At 33.4% G+C, this 26150-nt stretch overlaps 1 protein-coding gene across 1 annotated transcript; it reads right to left on the bottom strand.

Annotated features, from left to right (window-relative positions):
• Nucleotides 1–329: 329 nt before the first annotated feature.
• Nucleotides 330–25463, bottom strand: LOC116123217 (MADS-box protein SVP-like). Its single transcript, XM_031409018.1, has 9 exons — nucleotides 25375–25463; nucleotides 24479–24683; nucleotides 7866–7947; nucleotides 2121–2182; nucleotides 1782–1881; nucleotides 1630–1671; nucleotides 1109–1150; nucleotides 919–983; nucleotides 330–580 (listed from the first exon to the last, which is right to left on the bottom strand). Exons 2-9 carry the CDS (start codon nucleotides 24658–24660, stop codon nucleotides 562–564), a joined length of 594 nt encoding a protein of 197 aa, XP_031264878.1. The 5' UTR covers nucleotides 24661–24683; nucleotides 25375–25463; the 3' UTR covers nucleotides 330–561.
• Between the last annotated feature and the right edge of the window lie 687 nt (nucleotides 25464–26150).

The following is a 26150-nucleotide window of genomic DNA, read 5'->3' as shown; positions in this document are numbered from 1 at the left end:
CCACAGGTTTTTTTCGATTTTCGATCGATTCACTCACCGGAAATCACCTCTATCACTACCATTGCACTCATCGACCCTTCCTCTTCAAAAACCCCAACATCCCAACCTTCAATTGTTCATCGATCATCATCCCAATTTCTAAGGTTTTCGGTGAATAAGAAATTTGGTAACCCGACCCAGTGAAGGCCCCAAGTCCCAGTTCAACCAACCAAGTCGGACCGGATTTTAAAACATTGCTGCACACACCACAGGAGTCATTTATTTATAGGCTTTTGGACATGAAGTTCAGAAAATTATATAATGCTTAACCCGAAAGCTTAAGCTATTAGGTGAATTTTCAAACATTAATATTTAAATCTAATAATACTGAAGTTGGATTACCTAGCGATTGTCAGTTTAGATACTAATAATAACAAAACCGGCAGAAATTAACTGAGTTTAGTACATAAATTCAAAAACAAAGGCAAACTTGTTTTCGGCTATAGATACTAAGGCATCGGCAGATCCTCCGTTTAGAATAAATGGCCATTTATTCTCAGTATTCTTCATTTGCTTCCACATCTAGTGAGGAAAGGGCAACCTGCAAGACATTCGAACAAAAGATGAAATTAAATGAATATATTTGCCTTATATCAAGCAGGAAGCTAAGCGAAAACAGAAGCACTTATATTACGATGCTGTTTGCATCGTTTTTGGGTTGAAAGTGTACAAAGACTGACTATGCATGTCAGTGTAGAATGGTTATGACAGGCGTAACGTGAAAAGTACTAAGAGGTTTGTGCTGCATCTTTGGGCTAGGATGGCAACGTGGGTTCATAAAATTTCGGCGCATTTGTTGCGTGGGAATGAAGCAATTTGTCTTGTGGTGTGATCATTAATTTTAGCAGTATGCATGGAAATGAAATTTAACAAACTAACCCCAACTTTAAGGAAGTATCAGAACTCTCATTGCAGGTATTGCCTCGTAAATGATTATTCTCTGTCTGCATGTCAAAAAACAATTAAAATAATAACAGTTCAATATGTATCTTAAAGACAGAAGAAACAGTCACTGTGAACTAATTAGAAAATAGGAAGCAAAAAGTACAAGGAATTTAGAATCTCTCACTCGCTTTTTCAAGTTCAAGTTCTCCTGCATCAGTTCAGCTCCCTGCATATATTTATTCAATAACATTAATTAAACATATATATGATAAGATTGTGCCGAGTACTTGGCCTAAGAATTTATGCTAGCTTGCTGTTTATCTCTTGCTAGGCTGATAAAACAATGATCAAAACTCTTAACGGCTTTACCTCTATCAATGTGAGTCTGCGGATATAATCTATGAAATACGGGTGCATGTTTCCTTAAATTTTCTCAGATTAAAGTGTCACTAATTCTGTCTTCATCTGTTTCCTGTTTCCAAAATTATAAACCCTAAATTCTAAAACATAAACCTAACAAACAAAAGCATGGGTGTGGGGAACAATCAAAACAAAAGAAAATCTATTTGTACTAAATAAAAGAAATCCAATCCCAGACGTCTCTCTTTTAGTACTCATTCTAATGAAATAAACAAACAAATTAAGGCCTGTGTATATATGAAACTAATTACATGAACCCTAGAACAACTAAGAGTTACATCTTACCTTTCTCCTGAGAGCTTCAATTTCTTTAACAATCCTGTCACCCTGAAATTAACACAATATATATGTGCCATATGTCAATAAAACATGAAAATTACAAAATAAGCCTCAGAACTTAAGCAAAATCAAGTAGAAGAAGAAAAAGAAGATCAGACTTTTATTTCTAGAACGCGGCTTAAACCTCCTTGAAGTGAGTTCTCCAGCTGCTTTAGTTGTTCAATATCTAATCCTTGAAGATCTTCTCCTTTCATCTGCCTGTTATGGTAGGATCATGTCTTAGTATTACGGCTAATATAAAAATAGTCATTCTCTAATTCGGACATTCTGAATTTTTTTCGTGCGGATTAAAGGCGAGCATTGAATCATTCACTTCAAACCCCATAATCAAAACCAGCAACTAGACGTTTAGCTTTAATCCGCAAGTAAAAAAAAATATATATATATATATTGCATTTAGGCAACAAACCAATATCTAGCTGTGCCTTTTTAATTACCTCAGTTCATGAGTCTTCTCTGCTATTTCCATACTCAACATGGCGTAGGTGCTGCTTTCAAGCTATGCAAACAGTGAATGTTTAATATTAAGTTATTCACCTTTCTAGCAACTTTTCTTCTTTCATTTTTTGTGTAAAGAAAATAAGTTTATCTAAAAGCTTAAATTATATATTATCTAAAAACTTAAACATTCATATTTAAGTCGTTCAAGTTCAATAGAGATAACATATGATGGATAAACCATAACAATTAACAAATGATTCATACTAACTCCATATACCATATACATGCTCACCAATATCAAGTCTTCTAATAAGAACCTACACCAACCCCGTATACCATATACAAATTCACTGGTATTAAACCTTCTAATAAGAATCTGCACAAATCCTATTTACCATATACAAACTCAATAGTATTAAGTCTTCTAATTCAAATCTGCATCAACCCCATGCCATATACAAACTCACTTATGTTAAGCCTTTTAATAAGATTTCACACTAAACAGAACGGATGACACCTAACATAATTGAAAGCTGAAGGTATATAAGACTCAGAATACTTTGGTTCCAATACAGTGTTAAGAAACCACCTCATTCATTATAAAAGATAGTTTGTGTGCTCCATGGTGTATGAGTTGCATACTTTCGCAGAACAGAGGAGTTAGTTCTTTGGGGTGGAAGACTTTGTCAATGCCCGTGGGTTGTACTAGGTAACTTTAATGCAATTAGCAAGCCTAGTGAAAAGAGTGGTGGAGCTAACAAATGGAAGTCGGAGTGCTTAGATATGAATAGGATGAGCTTAGATGCTAATCTTGATGACTTGAGGAATATGAGGTGTTTCTTTACTTGGAGTAGTCAGAGTAAGGAAAGTATAACAATGGTGTGCAAGCTTGATAGAGTTCTTGTCAATGAACAATTGTGTTTCCGACCATAGTCCGGCCATGGTTGATTGTGGAGAGAGGTTAGGAAATCCCCTTTTAAGTTCTTCAACTTTTGGGCCCATGACACTAGGTTCTTGGAAATTGTAGAGTCGGTTTAGAGAGAAAATGTGGATGGTAGCCACATGTACCGGCTAATGACTAAACTCAAGAAGCTTAAAGGAGAACTTAGATTACTTAATCATAAAGAATATTGGTGTATCTCGGATAGAGTTAAAGAGGCTAAGGAATTGCTCTTGGAAGTTCAAAACAAATTGGTTGTCGATCCTTTCAATAGAAACCTTATTAAGGAAGAGAATGGTAAAACACTTAAATTCAAAAGATTGAGTTTGGCGGAAGACTCTTACTACACAAAAGGCGAGGGTTAATTGGCTCAGGGAAGGAGACCAAAACACGGCTTTCTTTTTCAAAACCATCAATGGGAAAAGAAATAGGAATAAGATTTCCTCTTTTGTTCTTGAGAATGGTGAGGTGACTCGAGACAATGCTAGAATCAAGGAGGAGTTTGTGGCGTTCTACCAAAATCTTTTTTTGGAGGAGCCTAAAAGAAATTTTGAAGGCCTTGACTAGCTTATAACTCCCTGCATAAGGGATGAAGAGAAGATGTTCATGGAGGCCAAGGTGACCAGGGAAGAGATTAAAAGAACTTTTTTTGAGCTTGGTAATGATAAAGCGGTCGGCCCTGATGGATATGGTGCCTATTTTTTTAAACGAGCTTGGAGCATAGTGGGAGCAGATGTTATGGAGGCTATCCAAAAAAATTTTAGATCCAGGAAAATCCTAAAGGAAATTAATTGTACAATTATAGCCCTCGCGCCGAAATGTAAGAAACCATCCACTTGTCATGACTTTAGACCAATTTCTTATTGCAACACAATTTATAAATGTATCTTGAAGATTATTGCACATAGAATCAATAATGCCCTCCCAGGCTTTATTGATCGAGCCCAAGCCACTTTTGTTAAAGGTAGGAAGATTAGGGATAACATTCTTCTTTAACAAGAGTTTGTGCATCACTATGGGAGGAAATCGGCCAAGAGTAAGAAATGTGCAATGAAAGTTAATTTGATGAAAGCTTACGACTCGGTGAATTGGGACTTCATCATCGAAATCCTTAAGAGGTATAGTTTCCCTCCTAAAGTTGTCCATTAGATTGAGGTTTGTATTAAAACATCTATGTTTTCTATTGCCATTAATGTGGAGTTGGGAGGTTTTTTTGGTAGTTCTAGAGGGTTGAGGCAAAGGGACTCAATCTCCCCATATCTTTCTGTGATGGTTATGGATGTTCTCTCTCAGATCCTTGGGAAACTGGCTACGGACCCCAGGTTCAAATTCCAACCAAGGTGTAGTGCCAAAAACATTACACATCTTTGCTTTGCGGATGATCTCATGATTTTTTGTAATGGGGACATATTATCTATTAGGTTAATTAAGCAAGCTTTGGGAACTTTCAAGGTATGGTTGGGGTTGGAGGCTAACACTAGTAAGAGCAACTTGTTTTGTTCCGGTGTCTCAAAGGAGGAAAAATATAATATTTTGCAAGTTATCAACTTTAGAGAAGGAAATCTCCCAATCCGATATTTGGGCATCCCTCTTATTACAAATAAATATGTTAATTACAAAGTTCTTATTAACAAAATTCTTGCAAGTATTAATTCTTAGAGAAGGAAGTTTTTGTCTTATGCGGGACGAGTCATTCTCATCAAAGCTATTTTGTGGAGCATCCAAGTTTTTTGGTCCTAAATTTTCATCATTCCCTTGAGAGTGCATAAGGAAATTGAGGCCTCCCTTAAGGCTTTCTTATGGTCCGAGTCGGATTTGAAGAAAACTAAAGCAAAGATTGCTTGGAAAGATGTATGTGTTCCTAAGGAAGAAGCGGGTCTAGGCATTATGAGAAATAAGGAATGGAACAAGACGGCGATGATGAGACACATTGGGAACATTGCCCAAATTAATCCCTCATCGGGTTGAGTCTCTTGGATCAAAACTTATCTTTTTAAGAACAAAAGTATTTGGAAAATTCTCATTCTCATGATTGCTCTTTGACTTAGAAGAACGTTCTTAAGCTTAGAGGTGAGGCTAGGTTGAGAATCAAGTGAGGTTGGTGATGTGAGAGATATTCGGCTTTGGCATGATACACAATCTTGACCCGCTTGCCCTCAAATATCATCCTCAGATTATTTACGAATCTGGTTTATCTAATGATGCTCGAGTTAATAAGATTTGCGATCAAGGTGAGTGAAAATGGACAATAGCAAACTCTTGTGCGTTTTTGGAAATGAAAAGGTTGGTTAATTTCAATCCCACCACTAGGGAGGATAGAATTGTTTGGATCCCGTCTATCACTAAGGGTTTCTCTATTAGTTTGGCATGAACCGAAATAAGGATGAGGAAATCTAAGGTTGATTGGTCTCATCTTGTGTGGTTCCCGAAATCCATTCCAAGACATGCTATGATTCTTTGGATGGCTATCAAAGGGAAGCTCAACACAAAGGATAAGCTTGAGAGATATGGCATTTCGCAAACTCTTGTTTTTGTAATTCGGTCCAAGAAACCTTGGATCATCTCTTTTTCTCTTGCCCTTTCTCTAAGACTATTTAGAGCCGGATCCTTGCCATTAGCTCTATGGGCTACAAGACAATGTCATGGAATGCTTATATTCATGGCTTATCCTTAAATTGGAAGAGAAAAAAGCTCAAGTATTTTTTGGTGAAGTTGTGTTTTAATGTCACTATCTATTAGATTTGGAGGGAGAGAAACAATAGGGTATTTGGAGGTGAGTGTAAAGATGTGCTAACCATCCACAATATCATTAGGTTAGTGGTAAGGGATAGACCATGGCGCCAAGGAAGATAAAGAAGACCATAGGAAATAGAAGCCTTGCACAAATTTGGGGGTTACCGATGCCTATTTTTTATGGGTGATCACTTTGGGTTTTGTGGTATTGGTGGTGGTGGGGTTCTAGGACAATGTTGTTATTGAGGCTTTTTGTCGAGCACAGGGTGGCAATGAGAGTAGGGGTGTTTTATTTTTTTTTATTTTTTTTTTTTTTTTATCTAAAGAGTTGGGTTGGTCAAGGCAAGCCCTGGGGGAGGTTTTCATCCTGTGGGGAATAGTGGAAGGCAGGCCTTGAGGCAACTATCTTTTATATGGTGCAAGCACGAGCACGCACACGTAGTGCTGGACGTGCCAGTTTGTGTGCGTCTACAACAGTGGCGTATCAGGTGGTTTTTTTTGAGTTCTTTGCCCACTTTTCAGTCATTTATGATTTTTTGAATGTTACTCCAACCCAAGGTATACAAAAAAAATATACATATATATATAATTAAAAATTATTTTGCTCAGTGCCTTGGGCTATTGTCACTACAGATGGAGTCTTTGCCATTTTCGATTAGAGGAGAGCTGGTTTTTTGGTTTTTTTGGCCTTTTTGGGCATTGTCTTCTGGCTTTCTTGATTTTTTTCCTAACCCGAGGCATGTCTCGAGGTAGGAAATGATTTTTGTGTTAATACCTAGTCTTGTATAGGCCATTTTTTTAGGTCCTAACCCAAGGACTTGTCTTGAGGTAAGCTGGCCACTTTTTATAGGCCTTTTATACATTCTTTTTCTCTTTTCTAATGAAAGCTTACTTACCCCAAAAAATAAAAAAATAAAAAAATAAAAAAATAAAAAAATATACTACAATTTAAGACTTCAACATTAATATTTAAATATAACAATAAATAAATGTTAAACAATATATAAAAGATAAATCAATGAGCTAAATACTCATAAAGTGGGTGAAAAAAGAGATTCAAAGATCGATGGGCAATAAATCTTTATAATATAGTAAGAAATACTGTGTGAAAACAATCTTTCATTCCCCCAAATCAAAAGAAAGTGAAATATGAAAAAAAAAAAAAAAAAGAACTTCGTGTCTTAGAAAAAAAAAAAATAGATAATCTGTTTCTAGGTATATAATCTAAAGAGAGCTAAAAGGACATCTCCCAGCAGTTCCAAGTTCCAACCTTCTCTTATGAAAAGCAAAACATCCTAAAAACCTGAAATGAATTATGCTTTCAATTAAGCAAACTAAAGGTAAATGAAGTTTGAATTAATATCAACTTATCTTACTTCCACGATTTCTACTATTAGTTTTCTACAAAAAGAAACAGCCTTAAATCTAAGTTTTCGTAACTATCTTATATGCTCAACTTTTCATACTTAGTACTTTTAGATATAGTAAGAAAAACAGTAAACTAGATATAGTTATTTTCAAAAATATAATTTTCCTTTATATTATATTCCAGGTTTACACTTCTTATTTATAACATAAACGAAAAGAAAAAGAATCTTTAAAACTAAAGATTTCTGTAATACACAGTTCCTTTGGGGACTTTTAAATCTTTTTAACTTTTCTTTCTGCTTGTAGAAACCATTTTCCATGCTTTTCAATGATCAGTCTATTTCAAGTTTTTCTAATGTACACTTCCTAAGTTTTGATGAGGTTTAAAATTTATGGTCTAGGATTAACGATATATGAGAACATTCTCCTTCACACGTTGATAGCCAACCCAACCAATATACTGTGGATATATATCTTTTTTTCCTTTTTACCATGTGATAACTCTCACCTACTTGAACTTTATCTTTTCATAAACTAATATAAGTAACAGTTGTTATAACCAAGTTGACAGAAATTGATTGAATGCAACGTTAGGTCTTTTCAGAAACAAGTCATCAATCATTCTTGTTTGATAATGATAACATGCTACTCAAAGTCATTACATAATATATAGAATAAATCTATGAATATTACATTGTACCTGCAATTCGAGAGATGGATGACCTATTTTGTAGAGGCGCTGAGATTGTACATTGTTATACCTTTCTATTATCTGCTTCATACTTCATCTCAAAAGAAACAGATAGCATTGTCACTTGTTGAACTACATAATCTTAAAAGATAACATTTGTATAACAGGTCTTTGGAAAGCAATATCAAAGAATAACAGTAGTTTTAAATTTCACTATGACAGATTTAGGTTTAAATATTTCTATGATTTCCCATTGGTATAATTATAATTGATAGGATTTTAGTTGATATTTGGATATCATGGTGCCACTACGGTGGAATTTCATTGCTACAAATCAATGGAGTAACATCAAATGAGAATTCTTACTTGTTCTCTAATCTCTCCCTTACTCAACAAAGATGTAACAACCCAATTGAATCCCATACAGTTAAGCTAAGGCTTGATAATTAGGATTATAAGCACTTGGGATTATTAGTTTATTGAGATACTTTTATTTACGTATTTTGTAAATTGATATGATGTAATTAGACAAAAAATATATATATATATATATATATTGATATCCTATCAAGAAATAGTAAAAAGTCATGCATGCCATAATATTATTTTTATATGATAAGAAGTAATAGATGCATTCAAATAATTGATAACACTAATCATGATGTTAAGTATTGGCATTCATGAACCCCAATTGGTTATAAAGTTTGGTTTAACACTGGCAAATCAATCAATTGGGTTTTGTGCTATAAAGGTAATGATTAATGAAATCTCCCATACGAATACTAGAAGTCATTGACGTATCTTACTCCTAATATTTTATTATTATAATATATTTATATTATTTAGTATCTTATTATTTAATTTTGATCTTAATATCTTATTTATCACATAAAATACTAGTTATGAAGGCTATGTTGAGTTTGATCTGTCAAATTGAGTCTATTGAGCTTGTTTTTCTTTCTTCATAGCTACTAGCATCAAGTGGATCCAAGATTATTAGAATGTATTAAACATACCCTATCAAGTACGATTTCAGTACTAGAGGGTAGACAATGCTAGAGTGTATGTAATACTTTTCAATAGCAATGGTAGGTGTGAAAGTTAGCTCAACATAAGGGTTGTTAAGTGACAAAATTCTATTATGGAGTTCAGTTTGAATGTTGGGCGGTAAAGCTGAGCAAGAAGACGAAACCTGAATCTGCCAAACTTAAAATTTTTTTTCAAGTCAGTGAACTTTCGGTTGAAATAGGCAACAACTTGTTTGTGTAAGAGGACATAATTCAAGAAGGATTAGGCCGGTTAGAGTTTCCTTGTAGGGATAGAATGAGCAAACATTGCATCCGAATTGGAAAAGGTTAGGTTCTTTATGCCCTACTAGAACTTTGAAAAGTCTTTGTAAACCATAGCTAAAAGACTTCACAAACACTTACATGGTTTGAAGCAAGCTCCCGACTTGATAAACTAAAGTATGTTTTGTTGTAGTGAGGAATTCAGAATTTCATATATGATAACAAACTCTTAATATCCGATGCAAAAGTAGTACATGTATACTTAGTAGTCTATACTGATGACATGTTTTACATCTTTTTTTAAATTTTAACACAAAATTCTCTCAAAGTATTGGGGTCATTAATTTACATGGTTTTGAAACTCAAAGGTTATCTGTTACCTAACTTTATCCTAACATAAGTACATTACTGACTTGCTGCACAAAACTAACATGGCAAATACTAAAATGTCAAACTCTCAATGCATAATGAAACATTTTTTTATTAGTCCTCTGTTTATAAAAGCTCCACAGGAGCTTTGCGATACTTAGCTATAAAAAGACCTAACATTTCATTTTTTGTGAATAATTAAGAATTTGTAAGGCCCTATAGCAGTTTGTTGACAAGCTTTTAAAAGGGCATTAAGATATTTGAAGGCTAATATAAACATGGCTTAATTTTTAAATTTGCAACTAATTTGATGTTGGAACTTGAAAGGTAATAGCATGCTAATTGAGCCCACAATGTTTTTGATAAAAGATTAGCATCATGTTATTGCATATACCTCAGTGATAATTTGATAAAGTGGAGCTCAACGAAACTAAAAGTGATTGCCAAGTCATCAGCAAAATCATAATAGAGCTCTTTATTTTAGGTTACTAAAAAAAATATAGCCATAAAGCTTGTTTGGATAGAACATTGAAGCTAGTTCTCCTGTTGGAAATATAATGTTTTATTTTAATATTAAACATGTTGAGATTTTGAACTGGGGTATTAGGCTACGGAGAATCAAGTGGCTAATTTGTTAATGAAACCTCTCTTAGCCTTTCTTTCATGCCTTTAAGAGACGAACTCATTCCTCTTTGCATATCAATATCACTCTAGGGTTAATCTTGATAAGAGAGACTATTATTGTGGTCAGTACAACTTAGTACTTAGTAGTCTATCTACTACACCTCTGTACTTTTTATAATCTAAACTAGTTAACATAAGCTCACATGAGTTGCATGAATATATGAATTGGCTTGACAGGTCGGTTTCAATTGAAAGTAAGTTTGACATGTCAGTTTAACTTTGTTAAAGTGTTCTTTAGAGCGTAAATATTTAGTTTTAGCCCTTGCACTACTGATATAATACAATCTTGTATATTAAATCATTAAGAATTACTAGATTTCTTGTTCCAACTATTTCAAAATAGATTTTCATTCATTATATTAAGGTAGTCATTGTAATGTTTGGTGGCTCATTATAGTGTTTCTAGGATGATAAGTTCATATGGGAATTGTGGCTAACAACTTGGTGTAAGGGAAAAACAAGAATTTGGTACAGTAGTAGATTTGCTATAACGAATCCTATTTTTCTGTAGTGAATCCAATTTTCTACAAGTTCGTTGTAGCAGGTTTTTCACTGTCAAGTTCGTTCACCGTAACGAAAGCCAAGTATGTCGTAGTGAGCCATAGTTCGCTGTAGCTAATGAGGATTTGGCAATTGTGATATTTGCCTACTTTGGAGGAATTACTTCCTAGTTTTGGAGAATGATTGCTTAGGAAGAATCCTCATGGGTTTGTATCTCCTAAAGAAAAGTTCCTAATTAGTTTGAATCATTTTGGAAAGTCCTTGTAAAGGAAGGATACAATTAATACAAGTAATACTACTTCTCCAAATAATCTTCAACTACAAAAAGAGTCTAAATCCTAGAATAAGCATATTAGAGCATTAAACACCAAAGAGAGAGTCTTTAAGAGAGTTAGTATTCCTCTAGTGAGTGAGTGGTTACAATCTCCATAGAGATTAAGGATTGTCACTACGGTTGTGTGGAAGGTTTTCTACATAAGGGTTTGTGATTGTAAATCTCTATAGGGTTGAGTGTGTGAGCCAAGGGCGGATCTGTGTTGAGTGAGAGAGAGATTAGAGAATAACTTGTATTCTCATCTTATTGTACTCCATTGATATATAGTGAAGAAACTCTATTGTAGTAGCACCATGGATGTAGCTAGATTTAGGGTGGACCACTTATATCTTGACTCTTCTTTATTTTATGTTAATTTCTTATTACTTCTGTGTGTTGTTTTGTCAAGTCACAAAGGGCTTGATCTTTTGGCTTGTTTTTCCACTGTGTAATTTGACAACAAATCAGTATCTTAGGGTATCAATTTTACAACACTCATATCGTATCATTAAGTATGAATTGTATTCATAACTAAAATTACTTGTGTAATTATAGTCATAAGCTATTTTCACACTTGATTATATTATTATAGTGTTTGGCTAAAATCCAAAATTATGTATATTACGTTTGAACAAAAAAGATGAAGATCATTAGACGATGAATAAAATTATGTCTTTTTTTTTTTAATATAAAATATGATTAGAACTAATTTTGTTTAAAATCTTAACACATCTAAATGACTAATTTTTAATGATATGTTTGTTTTTAAATTTTTTATGGTCAAATTTTAAGTAATAAGTTGTTTGTTTTTGGGAAGAAAACAGATCTTACAATTAACATTTAAATATATACATACTCATTTGATGTTTAATGTAGCCTTTTCTAAACAATGTTCTTAGTACTTAAAAAATATATGAGCCAGTATATAAGTTAACAAAACAATACACAAAATCAACATTTTTAAATCTTTTGAATTAATATTTTTAACCAAAAATAAAATAAAAATGATTAAATGTGTCAAATAGCTAATTTGCAATTGATTGTAATTCAATGTGATAAAGAACGAGTAATATTTAAATCTTAAACAATGTTAGTGTCGTTGCACAGATAAAAGCGTTTCTTTTAATGGGTATGGATTTAATTATGTTAGTTTCAAACAGTTTTATGAAAACAGATAAAGACTTTTTTTCACTAAATGAGAAGTAAAAAAATATTAGTTTTTCAATCCATTAATTTATCTAAAAGTTTGCTATCAAGTCAAAAAGAAACACCTTCAATCATTTGAATGACTTAAGTCATATTCAGACTTCGATTAAAAAATAAAAAAGTCTGGAGAGAGTCAAGAGTGTATTTTAGTGAAATAAATATTTTCAATTGTTTGAAGGTCACACATTTTAGTGAAGGACTACATAATATTAAATGTTTTTATTTGTATAGTTCCTAAATTTGTTTGAGTTGTCAAATATCACAAGTTCAAATCTGCACATCTCAATTGGATAAATAAAAAATAAATAATCCAAATTTCATGTAAGGAAACTTCTTCGTCTAAATATAATGTTGAACTCCTACATACTAGCTTAAGCTTTTATGTAAGTAGTAACTTGAATTTTTTTTTTTTTTTTTTTTTTTTTTTTTTTTTGTCAGTTTGTTAACTATCACAGCTTTTTTTCTCTTATTACAATTTTTTTATTTTGGCAAAAAAAAAAAAAAAAAAAAAAAAAAAAAAACCCCGCACACACATATAATTATATATAGTGCTCAATGTCAAAGAAATATTGTTTTGGATTTATCAATTAAACTGGTCATTAAAGCAACCTTAAACTTCTTCAATGGCCTATGTACTTCTACAAAAAATGCATATTAAAGAAAAATGATAGTAGATCATAAATCCACTGCTACAAAAATAACCCATCTAAAAAGGGGGTATCTCATAATTAAAGCAATAGATGTAAAACATAATTATTTGAAGCCAATTTGTTTCATACATATTGCATATAATATATGATAGATTATGATTAAGTTAATATTCATAGTTGAGCGTAAGACTAAGTTATATATTATGTGATGTATATGTATGGAAAATGTCTTGTACATGGAAGATATAAATCATGGGATCCTTAAACTTATCAAAGTTTATTTACAATTAGTACTTCATTAAGATTGTAAGACACTAATTTGTATGTCATATGGGATAACTTCTCTTAGTAATCAAAATGGAAATTTTGAATTAGTGTATTCGTGCATTTGGGATGTATGGAATAAGACCTAGTGAGATATTTATCCTATCAAAAGTTTATCATCTTGATAAATGTTCTCCAAGCTAGTTAGTTTCAAATTCCCTTAATCGTGAAAGGTAATATATTCGAGTCTAAATATTGGTCGCTTTTAAGTTAAAGCAGAGTGAGATCACAAAAAGATCAACACCTTCATATCAAATAATGTTTTGAGAATTGAGAACATATATCTTCATATGGAATCCATAAGGTCTTTACCGAGATTATTAATATCTTGTTTGGCTAACTTATGAAGCTATGGTCAAGAAATCTATGCATAATTATCCTAATAAAAAATTTGATTAGAATATAATTAATTACAAATTCTTTAAGAAATGATTTAATTTTATTCAATTTAATCCAGAAGAGGTCAAGGTCAAATTCAGATTGTTGTATTTTCATGAACATATGTATAGATGTATCATGATGATCACATTGTAACTTAGTGACTCAAGGAAATGAAAATAAAATATAATCTAAATAAGTTAAGAGTGCTTAAAATCAAATAAAAAAACTCTTAGATTATGTAAATTCAGTCACAAAGTCGAGGGCATAAGTTAATGTAAATAAAGTATGACTGCTTCAATATAATTTACGTAGGGGTCTAAAGTGAAATTATATTTTAATAGTTCTATTAAATTAATTAATCGATGAACAATATGTTAGAAGTTGAACTTGTTCCGTATCGCCTAGTTAGTAAATTATTATGGTCTATATATGTGATTGGGCTACCTCATTCCTTAAGTTAGTTTTCAGAAGTGGGTTCTACCCAAACTTATTTATCATGATATCAAAGATATTTGTTTGAAGGAGATGAGTTAGTGGATTGTTATAGTGTATATATGTACGTTTGTTTGAAAGCGTGGTATTAGAGCCACATTTGTTTGAAGGCGATGAGTTAATGAATTGTTATAGTGTATATAAGTACGTTTGTTTGAAAGCAATGAGTTAGTGGGTTGTTATGGTGTATATATGTACGTTTGTGTGAAAGCCTCTTTTGAAGGTGATGAATTAGTAGGTTGTTATTATGTATATATGTATGTTTGTTTGTTTGAAGGTGATGAGTTGGTGGGTTATTGTGGTTGGACGCCCTCCTCCCTTAAGCTAGCTTTTGCGAGTAATATAATTAAGACTTTGGTTTTCTATTGGAGCTGGTATTAGTCATAAGGTCTTTATAAAACCTCCTTAAGGCTAAAGATAGATGAGTTTAAAGTGAATTTCTTCATGCATTCCAAAAGAATGGATAGCCAAGTTCAGAAATAGCATTTTTGCCATCTAAGATCAATCTCTCATGGTTTCTCCAAGGCTTTTGGAGAGTAAGCGGCCAACACACCTGGTGACTCAAACCATAAAAGATAAGGTGGAAGACTTTAGGTTTTTGAAGAATGATTTTTTAAACCAATCTTGACAAAACTATCTTATTACTTAAGAGTCATACATTCAGCTAGATTGAGTGGGATTTTGGATTCAACTATATATTATAGACAAAATTATGCGCCTTTGTCTTAGCTTTTCTATGCCTCAAAAATCACATAATTTCGATAATCACATAGAAAGTTGAACTAAAGTATCATGTCAATGTCAAANCCCTCCTCCCTTAAGCTAGCTTTTGCGAGTAATATAATTAAGACTTTGGTTTTCTATTGGAGCTGGTATTAGTCATAAGGTCTTTATAAAACCTCCTTAAGGCTAAAGATAGATGAGTTTAAAGTGAATTTCTTCATGCATTCCAAAAGAATGGATAGCCAAGTTCAGAAATAGCATTTTTGCCATCTAATATCAATCTCTCATGGTTTCTCCAAGGCTTTTGGAGAGTAAGCGGCCAACACACCCGGTGACTCAAACTATAAAAGATAAGGTGGAAGACTTTAGGTTTTTGAAGAATGATTTTTTAAACCAATCTTGACAAAACTATCTTATTACTTAAGAGTCATACATTCAGCTAGATTGAGTGGGATTTTGGATTCAACTATATATTATAGACAAAATTATGCGCCTTTGTCTTAGCTTTTCTATGCCTCAAAAATCACTTAATTTCGATAATCACATAGAAAGTTGAACTAAAATATCATGTCAATGTCAAACAAAGATCTAATTCGGGATCGCAAAGAAAATCAAGGAAAATTAGTCTTTTAAATGACCTTTTTTGGTAGGTTTTAGAACTTATAGTGTTTTTGTGTTAGTTTCTAAAAAAAAAGGTCTCTAGGTAACCATACTTACACAGCAAAAGAAGGAATTAAACATTTCCTAGTCACTTTTTTAACTTCCAGAAAAGTTCTTATCTAAGTCAGCATACCAAACTATCTTCTGGCGGACTTGAATATATTTTAAGGGGGCATATGCTCCCCTGAAATTTGGAAACTCATTAATAACCCTAAATATTCATTCCTAATCGCAAATCTGCCCCTTTTTCAACATTAAGACAATTAGATACTTTTTCTTTTAATTTCAGCTTTTTACATATTATTTATCAACTTTTTATGATCAATTTGAACATTTCAATTCTGGTTTATCTTCTCTTAAATTTTAATATTTTTGTTTGATATAAAATTTAGTTAATATACAACTCGTCCATAATCATTTCAATTTTCACTTTCTTTACTTGATTATTCTTCATGACTCAGTCTACTTGAAACTGTTATCTTTGAGTAAACCTAGGATTTGAAAAAGGAAACCAGCTAGCTCAAATTAATTATACCACTTGTACTGGCTTAGAAGTTCTCATTTCTAACAATTGACAAACGATTCTCTTTATTGTTCATCCTTCTTTTTATCGTTTTTTTCTATTTTCTTTTTATATCAATTATTAATATTGTCACATGAAAAACAATTACTATAAAAAAAAACGATAGAAAAATAAACAATTAACTAACCCTGAGAACGCTATATAATATGTACGTTTTCACATCTTGCATGCAAAGCATGTGCCTTAGAGAGGTTTTGGTTGAGAGTTATTTGGAGACCTATTTTGATAGACTTTTTGCAGTAATTTGTGATTTGAGTAATTGATAAAGGTGAGATATTGAGGTATAGTTTTAGAATCATGTTATAATTTTGAGAGTTTATTTGTGTTGATTACGTTTTTTAATAAACACCACAAATCATTTGTGGGTATTTATTACGAACTCTAAGTGTCAACTACCATTCAAATGAGCATTTACTATGAATCCTAAGTGTCAACTACAATCACTGAAAACAATATTAAAATAAATTTAATGAGAAGGTTTTCTTGAAAAACTAATGAAACTTTAGAAAAACAAGAAGAGATCATAAAATTCAAGATTTTATTTGATAATTATATATCTCCATGTTGGTTGCATCAAATTTCTAGAATTAAAACCTCCAGGGTATTATCTTCATCAAATTTGTGGAAAATTTCAAAAACTAAAGTAAATGTTATCTTCGTCTTCCTTCCATATAAATCTTTCACCCGCATACTATTGACTTGTAAACAATATACATAATTTGATTGATTTAATGTTTGATATGATAAATATTCATATTTAAATGTTATAAATTGCAATATAAATAAAATCCTGTATAAGACTACTAAAATGATTGCAAAATGTTAAAGAGAGAATGTGTTTCATAATGTTTTTCTTTTCTTTTTTTTTTTTTTTCCTTTTTTTTTTTTTCCTTTTTTTAAGAATTCATTTGAGATATATGCCTAATTATTTATTTTTGCTGAGTCTTACAGCCACTTCTCTTTCTGTTATACCATGCTAAAGGAAGGAACAAAGAAGATCAGCATAAGTTGTTAAATTTATTTTAGACATATGCATAACTTTTTTTTTTTTTTTTTTTTAAACATATTTTTCATTATTTTTTTTTATAGGGTTGGGTGAAGCTTCAACGGTGTCTAAGTGAAACGCTGACGTTTTTGGTGTTAGCTTAGTGTCAATCCTCAGCATTGATTCTATTCAGATCTGACGGCTATTAGCTCATTAAGTCAAAGGTATAAAAGCAGCAAATCTGGAAAATTCGCACAGAAGCTTCGTCTTCTTCTTTCACGCATTTTCAACAGGTTTTAGTCTTCTGATTTCTACTTGAACATTGTAAAGGTAGATTCTTGTGAATCTTGTTAGCAGAAATTACAGAGTAGTGTTTCTGGTATAGGCTTTCAGTTTTTCGGTTAGCTATTGTGATTACAGGGAGGTTTGAGTGATTGTTGTATAAGTGTAGAGTTGAGAGATTTGGGTTGTGATTGAGTTGACTTGTAATTCTTTGATCCTAGTGCAGTGAGTCCCAATTTGCTTGGAGCTCAACGTGGACGTAGTTTATTCCATTGGAATAAGCGAAAACACGGTAAATCTTGTGTTCTTGATTGTGTTCTTGGTAGTTTAAGCCTTGTGATTCTGTTTGTGAGGTTGATTGTAGGTTTGAATTCTGTTCACGCACAACAGTGGTATCAGAGCGAGATTAGGGTTTATTCGGTCTGTGATTTGAGTGATTCTTGAAACCTAGGGTTTATACACAATTGGGGTTTCGGTATAATCAGTCAAATTAGTGGCTAGGGTTTAGAAAACCTTAGAATACCGACAATTTCGTGAATTAGTTCGAATTCAACCTTAACCACGATTAGGGTTTCTGTGTCAATTCTAGATCCAAACAGTAATCTGTCACTATGACTACTACAAGAGTCGAAATCACCCAATTTGATGGGAAAATTGATTTCAATAGTTGGAAAAAGAAAATGAAGGCGTTGTTATTTCATAACAAGTAGCCATCGCACTGGAGAAGGACGTGACCAAATGTCAGGAGAGAAACTGAAAAAAAAGGCAGAGTTGGAGGGGAGGCGTACAATCTGTAATCATGAACCTCTCCGACGCGGTCCTGCGAAAGGTAGACGGTTTTGAAACTCGACAGCGGTATGGGGTAAACGAATCTCTTTATGCATTACAATCTGCTCCTAATCAGCTTACTTAAAAGGTTTTTTATTTGCATATAAAATGGATAGCTCTAGGACTATTGATGAGAATATTGATGAGGTCTTGAAACTGACCCAAGGTGTGAAGGGGACAGATCAAGAATCGGAGACTCGAGTTTAGCTATGATTCTTTGAATCTTTGACTGAAGATTACCAGGTTGTAAAAAATGACCTTCAATATACTGGTACTGTCCCAAGCGTAGACTTAATAGTTCTGGATTAAAAGCTAGGGAATAGAGATTAAAGTGCAGAGAAGAACTGGTAGTAATCTTTTTGTTAAAGGAAAGGGTGATTTAATCAGAAGTAATTATGTCCAGTCTGATAGTGGGCCTAGGAATAAGAAAAAGGGAAAACAAAAAACGTTAAGGCCAAAGGAGAAACCAGGAAGTGTTTCTTTGTAACAAGGCTGGCCATTTGAAAAAGAACGTTATGCCTGGCTAGAAACAGAAACAAGGGAATATGAAAGCAACCTAGCAACCTCTAAGTCCGTTTAGAAGAATCTGAAGTTTTAACTGTTTCTAAAACAGAAAAGATAAATGATATTGGGTATGGACTCGGGTGCTCTTTTCATATGAGTCCCAATAAAGACTGGTTCAGGACTATGAGGAGAATAGGTTAGAAACTGTCTACATGGGGAATAATAATGCATGTAGGGGTGAAGGGATAGGCAGCATCACATAAAACAAACAGTGGTAAAACGTCAAGTTGACTAAAGTGAGGTATTCCAGAATTAAAAGAAACTTGATTTCATTAGGTATCTTAGATGAATCTGGTTGTAGTTATAAAGCTGAAAATGGTTGCCTGGAGTTTATAAAATCACTGTGTTTGCTTGAAGGAAAAAAGAAATGGCTTGTATATTCTGTCTGGATCCATATGCTGATTGTTTAAATTCTGCTTTGGTTTCTACTAACCTGAATGTTACTGAAAAATGGCACTTAAGATTAGGCCATATGAGCCAAAAGGGCCTGGACATCCTCTATAAGCAGGGCCTATTGGTAAGGACCTTATCAGACTCTTGATTTTTTGTGAGACCTGCATATGGGCAAGCAACACAGGTTGAGTTTCAAAAGGGGACTCACCTGGCTGCCAACTGCTTAGAATATCTGCAGCTGATCTGTGGGGACCCGAAAGGGTCAAACACACGGGGGTAGTAGTTATTTTCTGTCTATAGTAGATGATTACAGTAGGGAGGTGGGGTTTTCTGCTTAGGACTAAGGATGAAGCTTTGGGTAGGTTAAAAGTTGGAAGGTCCTTGTAGAGAACCAAACTGACAGAAAAATTAAAACCCTTAGAACAGACAATGGTTGAGGTTCTGTAACCAGGAATTTGACTCCTTCTGCACTGAACATGGCATCCTAAGACATAGAACTGTTAGGAGAACTCCTCAACAGAATGGGGGTTGCTGAACGAATGAACAGAAACCCTTTTAGAGAAGGTGAGATGCCTTTCTTCACATCCTGCCTTCCTAAGTCCTTTTGGGGAGAAGCCCTAAACACATCGCCATCTTATTAACAGAAGTCCCTCTAGTGTGCATCAGCTTTAAGTGTCCTGAGGAAAAATGGAGTGATAGGAAACCTAATTTAGCAACTTGAGGACCTTTGAATGTGCTGCCTACGTCCATAACAGTGAAGGGAAATTAGATCCCAGGTCTCTAGGTGTGTCTTCCAGGTTATCAAGAGGGAACAAAAGGGTATAGGCTTTGGGATAGAAGTACCCCAGGGTTAGAATAATAATTAGGAGGGATGTAATTTTTAATGAAAATATATTTCCTTGCAAGATTGCTAACCCTGATGCAGGATCAACAAGCAGCAATCCTATGAACCAGGACCAGCCTGAGGAGTCCAAATTGAGGTGGAGTCTGCTGAAATTCAACCTGGATTGGAACATCAGGAAGCTGAAGTAAATGAACCAGATCTGGACCCTGACTTGGATGAGGAAAAGCAACAGAACCTGCTTGAACCCCATTTATGACCTTTGCCCAGTACCAGCTAGCCAGGGAAGAAATAGGAGAGAAATCAAGCCCATCAAGATAATCCTATGCAGATTGATCTACACAGCCCTGGGGGCAGGGGCACAAGTTCAGAGGTCAGAACCAGACTGTTATGAGAAGCAGTTAGATTAAAGACAAAGCACAATGCAAGCTGCAATGAGGAAGAGATGCTGTCCCTTAAGGTAAATGGAACCTGGTCTTTGGTTCCAAATCCCAAAGACCAGAAACTGGTGGAGTGCAGATGGTATTCAAACTGAAGGAAGGTTGACCTCTTCGACCCTCTAGATATAAGGCTAGGTTGGTAGCTAAAGGCTACACACAGCGGGAGGATAGACTTTAACGAGATATTCTCCCCCGTTGTGAATATATAAACCATTAGGATCATGTTAGCCATTTTTGCCATAAGGACTTGGAATTAGAACAGTTGGAGTGCAAAACCGCCTTTTGCATGGGAATTGGATGAAAAAATTTAATGAGACAGCCCAATGGTTTTGTAGATAAAACCTGCCAAACCATGTAGCCTTCTTCACAAATCATTATATGGACTGAAACAGTCCCCTAGGCAGTGGTATAAACGTTTTGATGCTTTTATTCTTAGTGTTGGCTTCAAGAGAAGCAAATATGACAGCTGTTTCTATTATGCTTATAATGATGATATCCTTTGTATTTGCTACTGTTGTTGATGACATGCTTTTAATTTGCAAGTCTAAATCTAGGATAGAAGAGTTAAAGAAAAAATTAAACTCTGAATTTGATATGAAAGATTTAGGACATGCAAGAGAATTTAGGCATGGTCAGATAGAAACAGAAAGATAATGAACTAAAGGTGCACAGATTCATATTTGCAAAAACTGGTGACCAAATTGGCATGACAGGTTCTAAAGTAGTAACAGTACCTTGGCTGGACATTTCATGTTAAGTAAGAGTCAATGTCCCAAACAGAAGCAGAGATTAATTAAAATGGAAAATGTCCCTATGTAATGTAATTGGGTTGTATGATATGCATGAGCACTAGACCAGACCTCTCCTTTGCAATTTCCCTTTAACGATTTATGTCAAATCCTGGCTTTGAGCATTGGTTGCCCTCAAATGGTTGCTTAGGTATATAACAGTACATAAATGTTGGTCTGGAATATGGAAAAAGATTTGACTCACTTGATTTGTAGGTTTTGTAGACTCTGATTTGCAGGTGACAAGGAACAAGAAAGTCAACTAATGCATACTGTTTACCTGGGGGGAATTGTGTGAGCGGAGTCCCAGCTTCAGCAATTGTTGCACTGTCCACCACCGAGGCAGAATATGTGGCTGTCACGGACGTATTCAAAGAAGCCCTTTGGCTCCAAGGGTTACTATCAGAGGTAGAGCTGTGGATGGTACAGTTACTGTCTATTCGGACAGCCAAAGTGCAATCCACTATGCAAGAATCGGTGTACCACGAACGGACAAACATGTTGATGTCAAGTACACTTTGTGGGGAGCTAGTGAGAAAGGAGTGATCACCTGAAAAAGGTACCAACTGAAGACAATCCGCCGACATGGGAACAAAGGTGGTGACTCCGATTAGTTCAAGCACTGCTTGAACTTACTGCATGTCAAATGACCTGCAACAATCGAGCTGTGATAAGCAACCTGTGATGAAACCGCACTAATAAGGTTATTTTTTTTTTTGACTTGGTGGTGTGTTAAAGCTTCAAGGTGGGGTTGTTGGGTGAAGCTTCAACGGGTTCTAAGTGAAACGCTGACGTTTTTGGTGTTGCTTAAGTGTCAATCCTCACATTGATTCTATTCAGATCTGACGGCCATTATTGCTCATTAAGTCAAAGGTATAAAAAGCAAATCTGGAAAATTCGCACAGAAGCTTCGTTTCTTCTTCACGCATTTTACAACAGGTTTTAGTCTTCTGATTTTCTACTCTTTGAACATTGTAATCAGGTTAGATTCTTGTGAATCTTGTTAGCAGAAATTACAGAGTAGTGTTTCTGGTATAGGCTTTCAGTTTTTCGGGTTAGCTTATTGTGATTACAGGGAGGTTTGAGTGATTGTTGTATAAGTGTAAGAGTTGAGAGATTTGGGTTGTGATTGAGTTGTACTTGTAATTCTTTGATCCTTATAGTGCAGTGAGTCCCAATTTGCTTGGAGCTCAACGTGGACGTAGTTTATTCCATTGGAATAAGCGAACCACGGTAAAATCTTGTGTTCTTGATTGTGTTCTTGGTAGTTTAAGCCTTGTGATTCTGTTTGTGAGTGTTGATTGATAGGTTTGAATTCTGTTTCACGCACAACATATAGGATATTATTTTCATTAGTTACACTCCATAGTTTATCAGTTCACTGATCCTTGTGAAGAAGGTTGAGATTATGGCCACCTATAAACTTTTGTAATCCCAAGCACCATACTCTGTGAAACAGACATTCTCTTTTAGTTCTTAGCTAATTATGAATATCATTAATTAGAACAACCGAATCCCAATCGTTTTTTTCTTAATCTTGTCGATTCTAGTGAATTGTGGCAATCTAAAGTGCAAGAAGTCTCACTCAAAGTTTCAAAGATGAGATATTATCTCCATCAAGCGGCCATAGCACTCTTTGGTGGCCTGAACGTGAAGATTATGGACAAGGAGCTTTTTGTTGGTTGCCAAAAGAATTTCGTGAAAGTCCAACTATTTAAGATGGAGTGAGGTGCAGTTTCTAAATTTATGAAGATTTGGATATTTAAATCCTATAAGGATTAAAGATCCTAAGGCAAAATAAGATTTAACTTGCCAACTTTGGTTGTAACTCTTATTAGAGTACTTGAAGATCCTCATCCACCAATCAAATTAGTTACATACACTAATTTACCCAAACCTATTTATAGTGAATCTATAAGCAACTGGTTTCTTCCCAGATTTGATTCTCCCTACTTTCATTCTTTCAATCTTAGGAATCAATGTGATTTCTAGAGCTATTACTTGAGTTCAATTATGGCAAGGGAACTTCTAATATGATAATGACTTACAAAAAGAAAAACAAAGAATAAATGCAAAATTTAGGGTTTATATGCATGTATATTCTATAATATTAGCTTTGATGTTAAATACATCAAAATGTTACGCAATATCCAAAATATTATTATAATATTAAACAACATATCAACATGAGTCCATCAAGAAAATCTTTTTTCCTTAGAGATTGACCTTTTTTCCCTAAGACGTATCATCCTGCATGCCCATGTGATTAATTACATAATCCTAGAACCTCTACATATATTTGTTTTGAATCAAAATTGATAGTTATTTTCATGAACTTTAGTTAATTAGTTTTTTGATAATGTTTTCTTATATCTTAATCAATATGAACTAACAATCTTATATTATACTAGGGCAAATTAACTCTTTCTTTATCTTGTAAGAAATTCAAGCTTCTAATTTCTAAATTAAACTTAATAAATTGCAGAAATTTACTACTCTTGCAATGCTCCAACAGATTTCACAGTTTCCTATCCTAAAATACACAAATACATCCTTACTGTATCATGTTTTCTCTCAAGAGTCATTTGTATATATTAGCTTAATTACTTTCTAACCAAAAGTTTTCATTAATATTTAAGCGAATTACCACCCTCATTTCAAATTTTCATATATTATTTTATGAAGAAATTGTCAGAAACATGTAATTCTTGGTTGCTAGGTTGTTTTCCAAGCATGGCATTTCATTTAGACGAACAAAATACACAAAAACCTTTTCGTGAAATGATAATCAGACAATATATATATATACACACAACCGTAGCATTTAAATGTATATTGCAACTTGAAAACTTGTAGAATATATAAAAATAAAAAACATGAGGGCGATAAATAAACAGCCTAAAGAAAACCTTTAAAGAACTCCCAAATTCTACTATCTAAATAGCAGTAACATATATTATGCTTTAAAATTAAGTAGCAATAAGCACATTTAAAACTCTATGGAATTCTATATAGGCCATAAAATAATGACTCACTCTGCACTTTGCTAGTTACTAGAGTAAGTGAAAATACCATCAATAAATCTTTTTAATTTCGATATTATGTGTATGTGTGGATGGGTGAGAAACATGATCCAATTGGGGAAATAAAGGTATAAAATCATGTGATTAATTATCTTGTTTATTTGATTTGGATGGACCATCAAAATAAAAATGTAAAAAATACAAGCATAACAATGGATTAATGAATCCTTGCCATAATTACCCAAAAAAAAAAAAAAAACCCTTGACGTACGGAATACTAAAGTAATAAGATGAGAGAGGAACCTGGAGCTTGAGTATTCAAAGAGCTTTCCTGTTGTAGAAAAGACCATGACTGCTATTTCAGCATCACAAAGAGTCGAGAGTTCCTGTGCCTTTTTGAAAAGCCCCCTTCGCCTCTTAGAGAAAGTGACCTGCCTTGCCGATGGATTGACGATCTTCTTGATCTCAATTTTCTGCCGCGTCATTTTCCCAACAAAATCAACCGCCCCTTCAAACAATATCAACCAAAAGTATAAGCCAAAGATTTTGTGCATGGAAATTTAGAGAAAGAAGATCCTAAATTTGCAGAGAGAAATTAAAGATTTTGTGTTTGCAAACATATACATCGAAAAGCAAAGAGATGAGCAAGCTATCTAGAGAATTTGACACATTAAACAGAAAAATTTAGAACAATTAATCCTTAAAAAGATTTAAATCCGAGCGGGTATAGCTGTAAGAGAAGCCAAAAAAAAAAAAAAAAAAGAAGAAGAAGGAAGATAGGTTTTTTTCTTTCCTTATTTATATAAGGAAATCAAAGAATACATAACCCATTTAAAGGAAAAAAAGGAAATCCTAACTATTCATTACTCGAATCAATCGAGGAATGGCATAAACGAGAGTAAAGTAAAGCAGTTTAAGAATATTTCTATACAAAGAAAATGTAGAGAAATCTGTCATGCAAAACGAACAAAGAGCAAAATAAGAAATGGGTTTCTGAAAAAGAGAACAAAAAATATTGCAGAAAGGAGGAGAGCATATTTGCAGAAAGAATCTGAAACAAACCCTAAGATAGTAAAGAGAAGGAAGAAGAATAAGATGAAAAGAAAACATCAAGATCTTAAATTAGAAAAGGATTGGGTCAGGCAGAGCGAGAGATATTTGATTTGATTTTCAGTTCTCATATATTATAAAAATCTTACCTTTGTTTAATGTTGTTGGGTGTTGGATTTGTTAACAGGTGACACAAAACCAGAGATAAAGCTACCAATGGATATGAGAGAGAGAGAGAGAGAGAGAGCGAGAAGAGATGTATTGGAGAATGAAAGAGATGAAGTTATTTAAGGAAAAAAGAAAGGATTCCATTTATGGCCGGAAAAGACTACAGTAAACGGTGGGCTCTCTCTCGCCTGTCTTTGCAGAGCTTTTACTGCATTTTGTATTTTCAAAATTTTCCAAAATTAATTTTTTTCTCACATTTAAACATATGTTTAATAATAAAAAAGAATTATTATCTAAAATATTACAAACTTTATTCTATAAAAATATCTAATTTGTAAATGTTACAAAGTTTGCGTTATACATAAAAAAACAAAAAAAAAAGAGTTTTATATCAATGATATAATTATAGTGACATAGATAAAGGCAATTTAGAAAAGCTAAAATACTGATTAAAGGCAGGTCAAATCACAAAATATCTGTGAAGTATAAAAATATTTAAAGTTCAATAAATAAATAAACATCATTTTCCATGAAGAATATATGACTGGAAAAAATATTGATAATTATATATGAGACCAAACAATTGTTATTTAGTAACTAAAATTATGAAACTTTTTAAGTTAATTTTTGTCTATTCTGTTTTTTTTTTTTTTTTTTTTTTTTAAAAGTAAGGAGGGGATTTAAAGTTTTGTCATTGTCAGTATGGAAATGGAATTTTCACTTTTTGAAAATATAAAAAAGTTTCTATATTTATATG

Source organism: Pistacia vera, unplaced genomic scaffold (genome assembly GCF_008641045.1).
Source record: "Pistacia vera cultivar Batoury unplaced genomic scaffold, PisVer_v2 Contig1027, whole genome shotgun sequence".
Classification (NCBI taxonomy): Eukaryota; Viridiplantae; Streptophyta; class Magnoliopsida; order Sapindales; family Anacardiaceae; genus Pistacia; species Pistacia vera.
The sequence above is the reverse complement of the archived record's forward strand: the minus strand, read 5'-3'. Positions and strand labels throughout refer to the sequence as shown.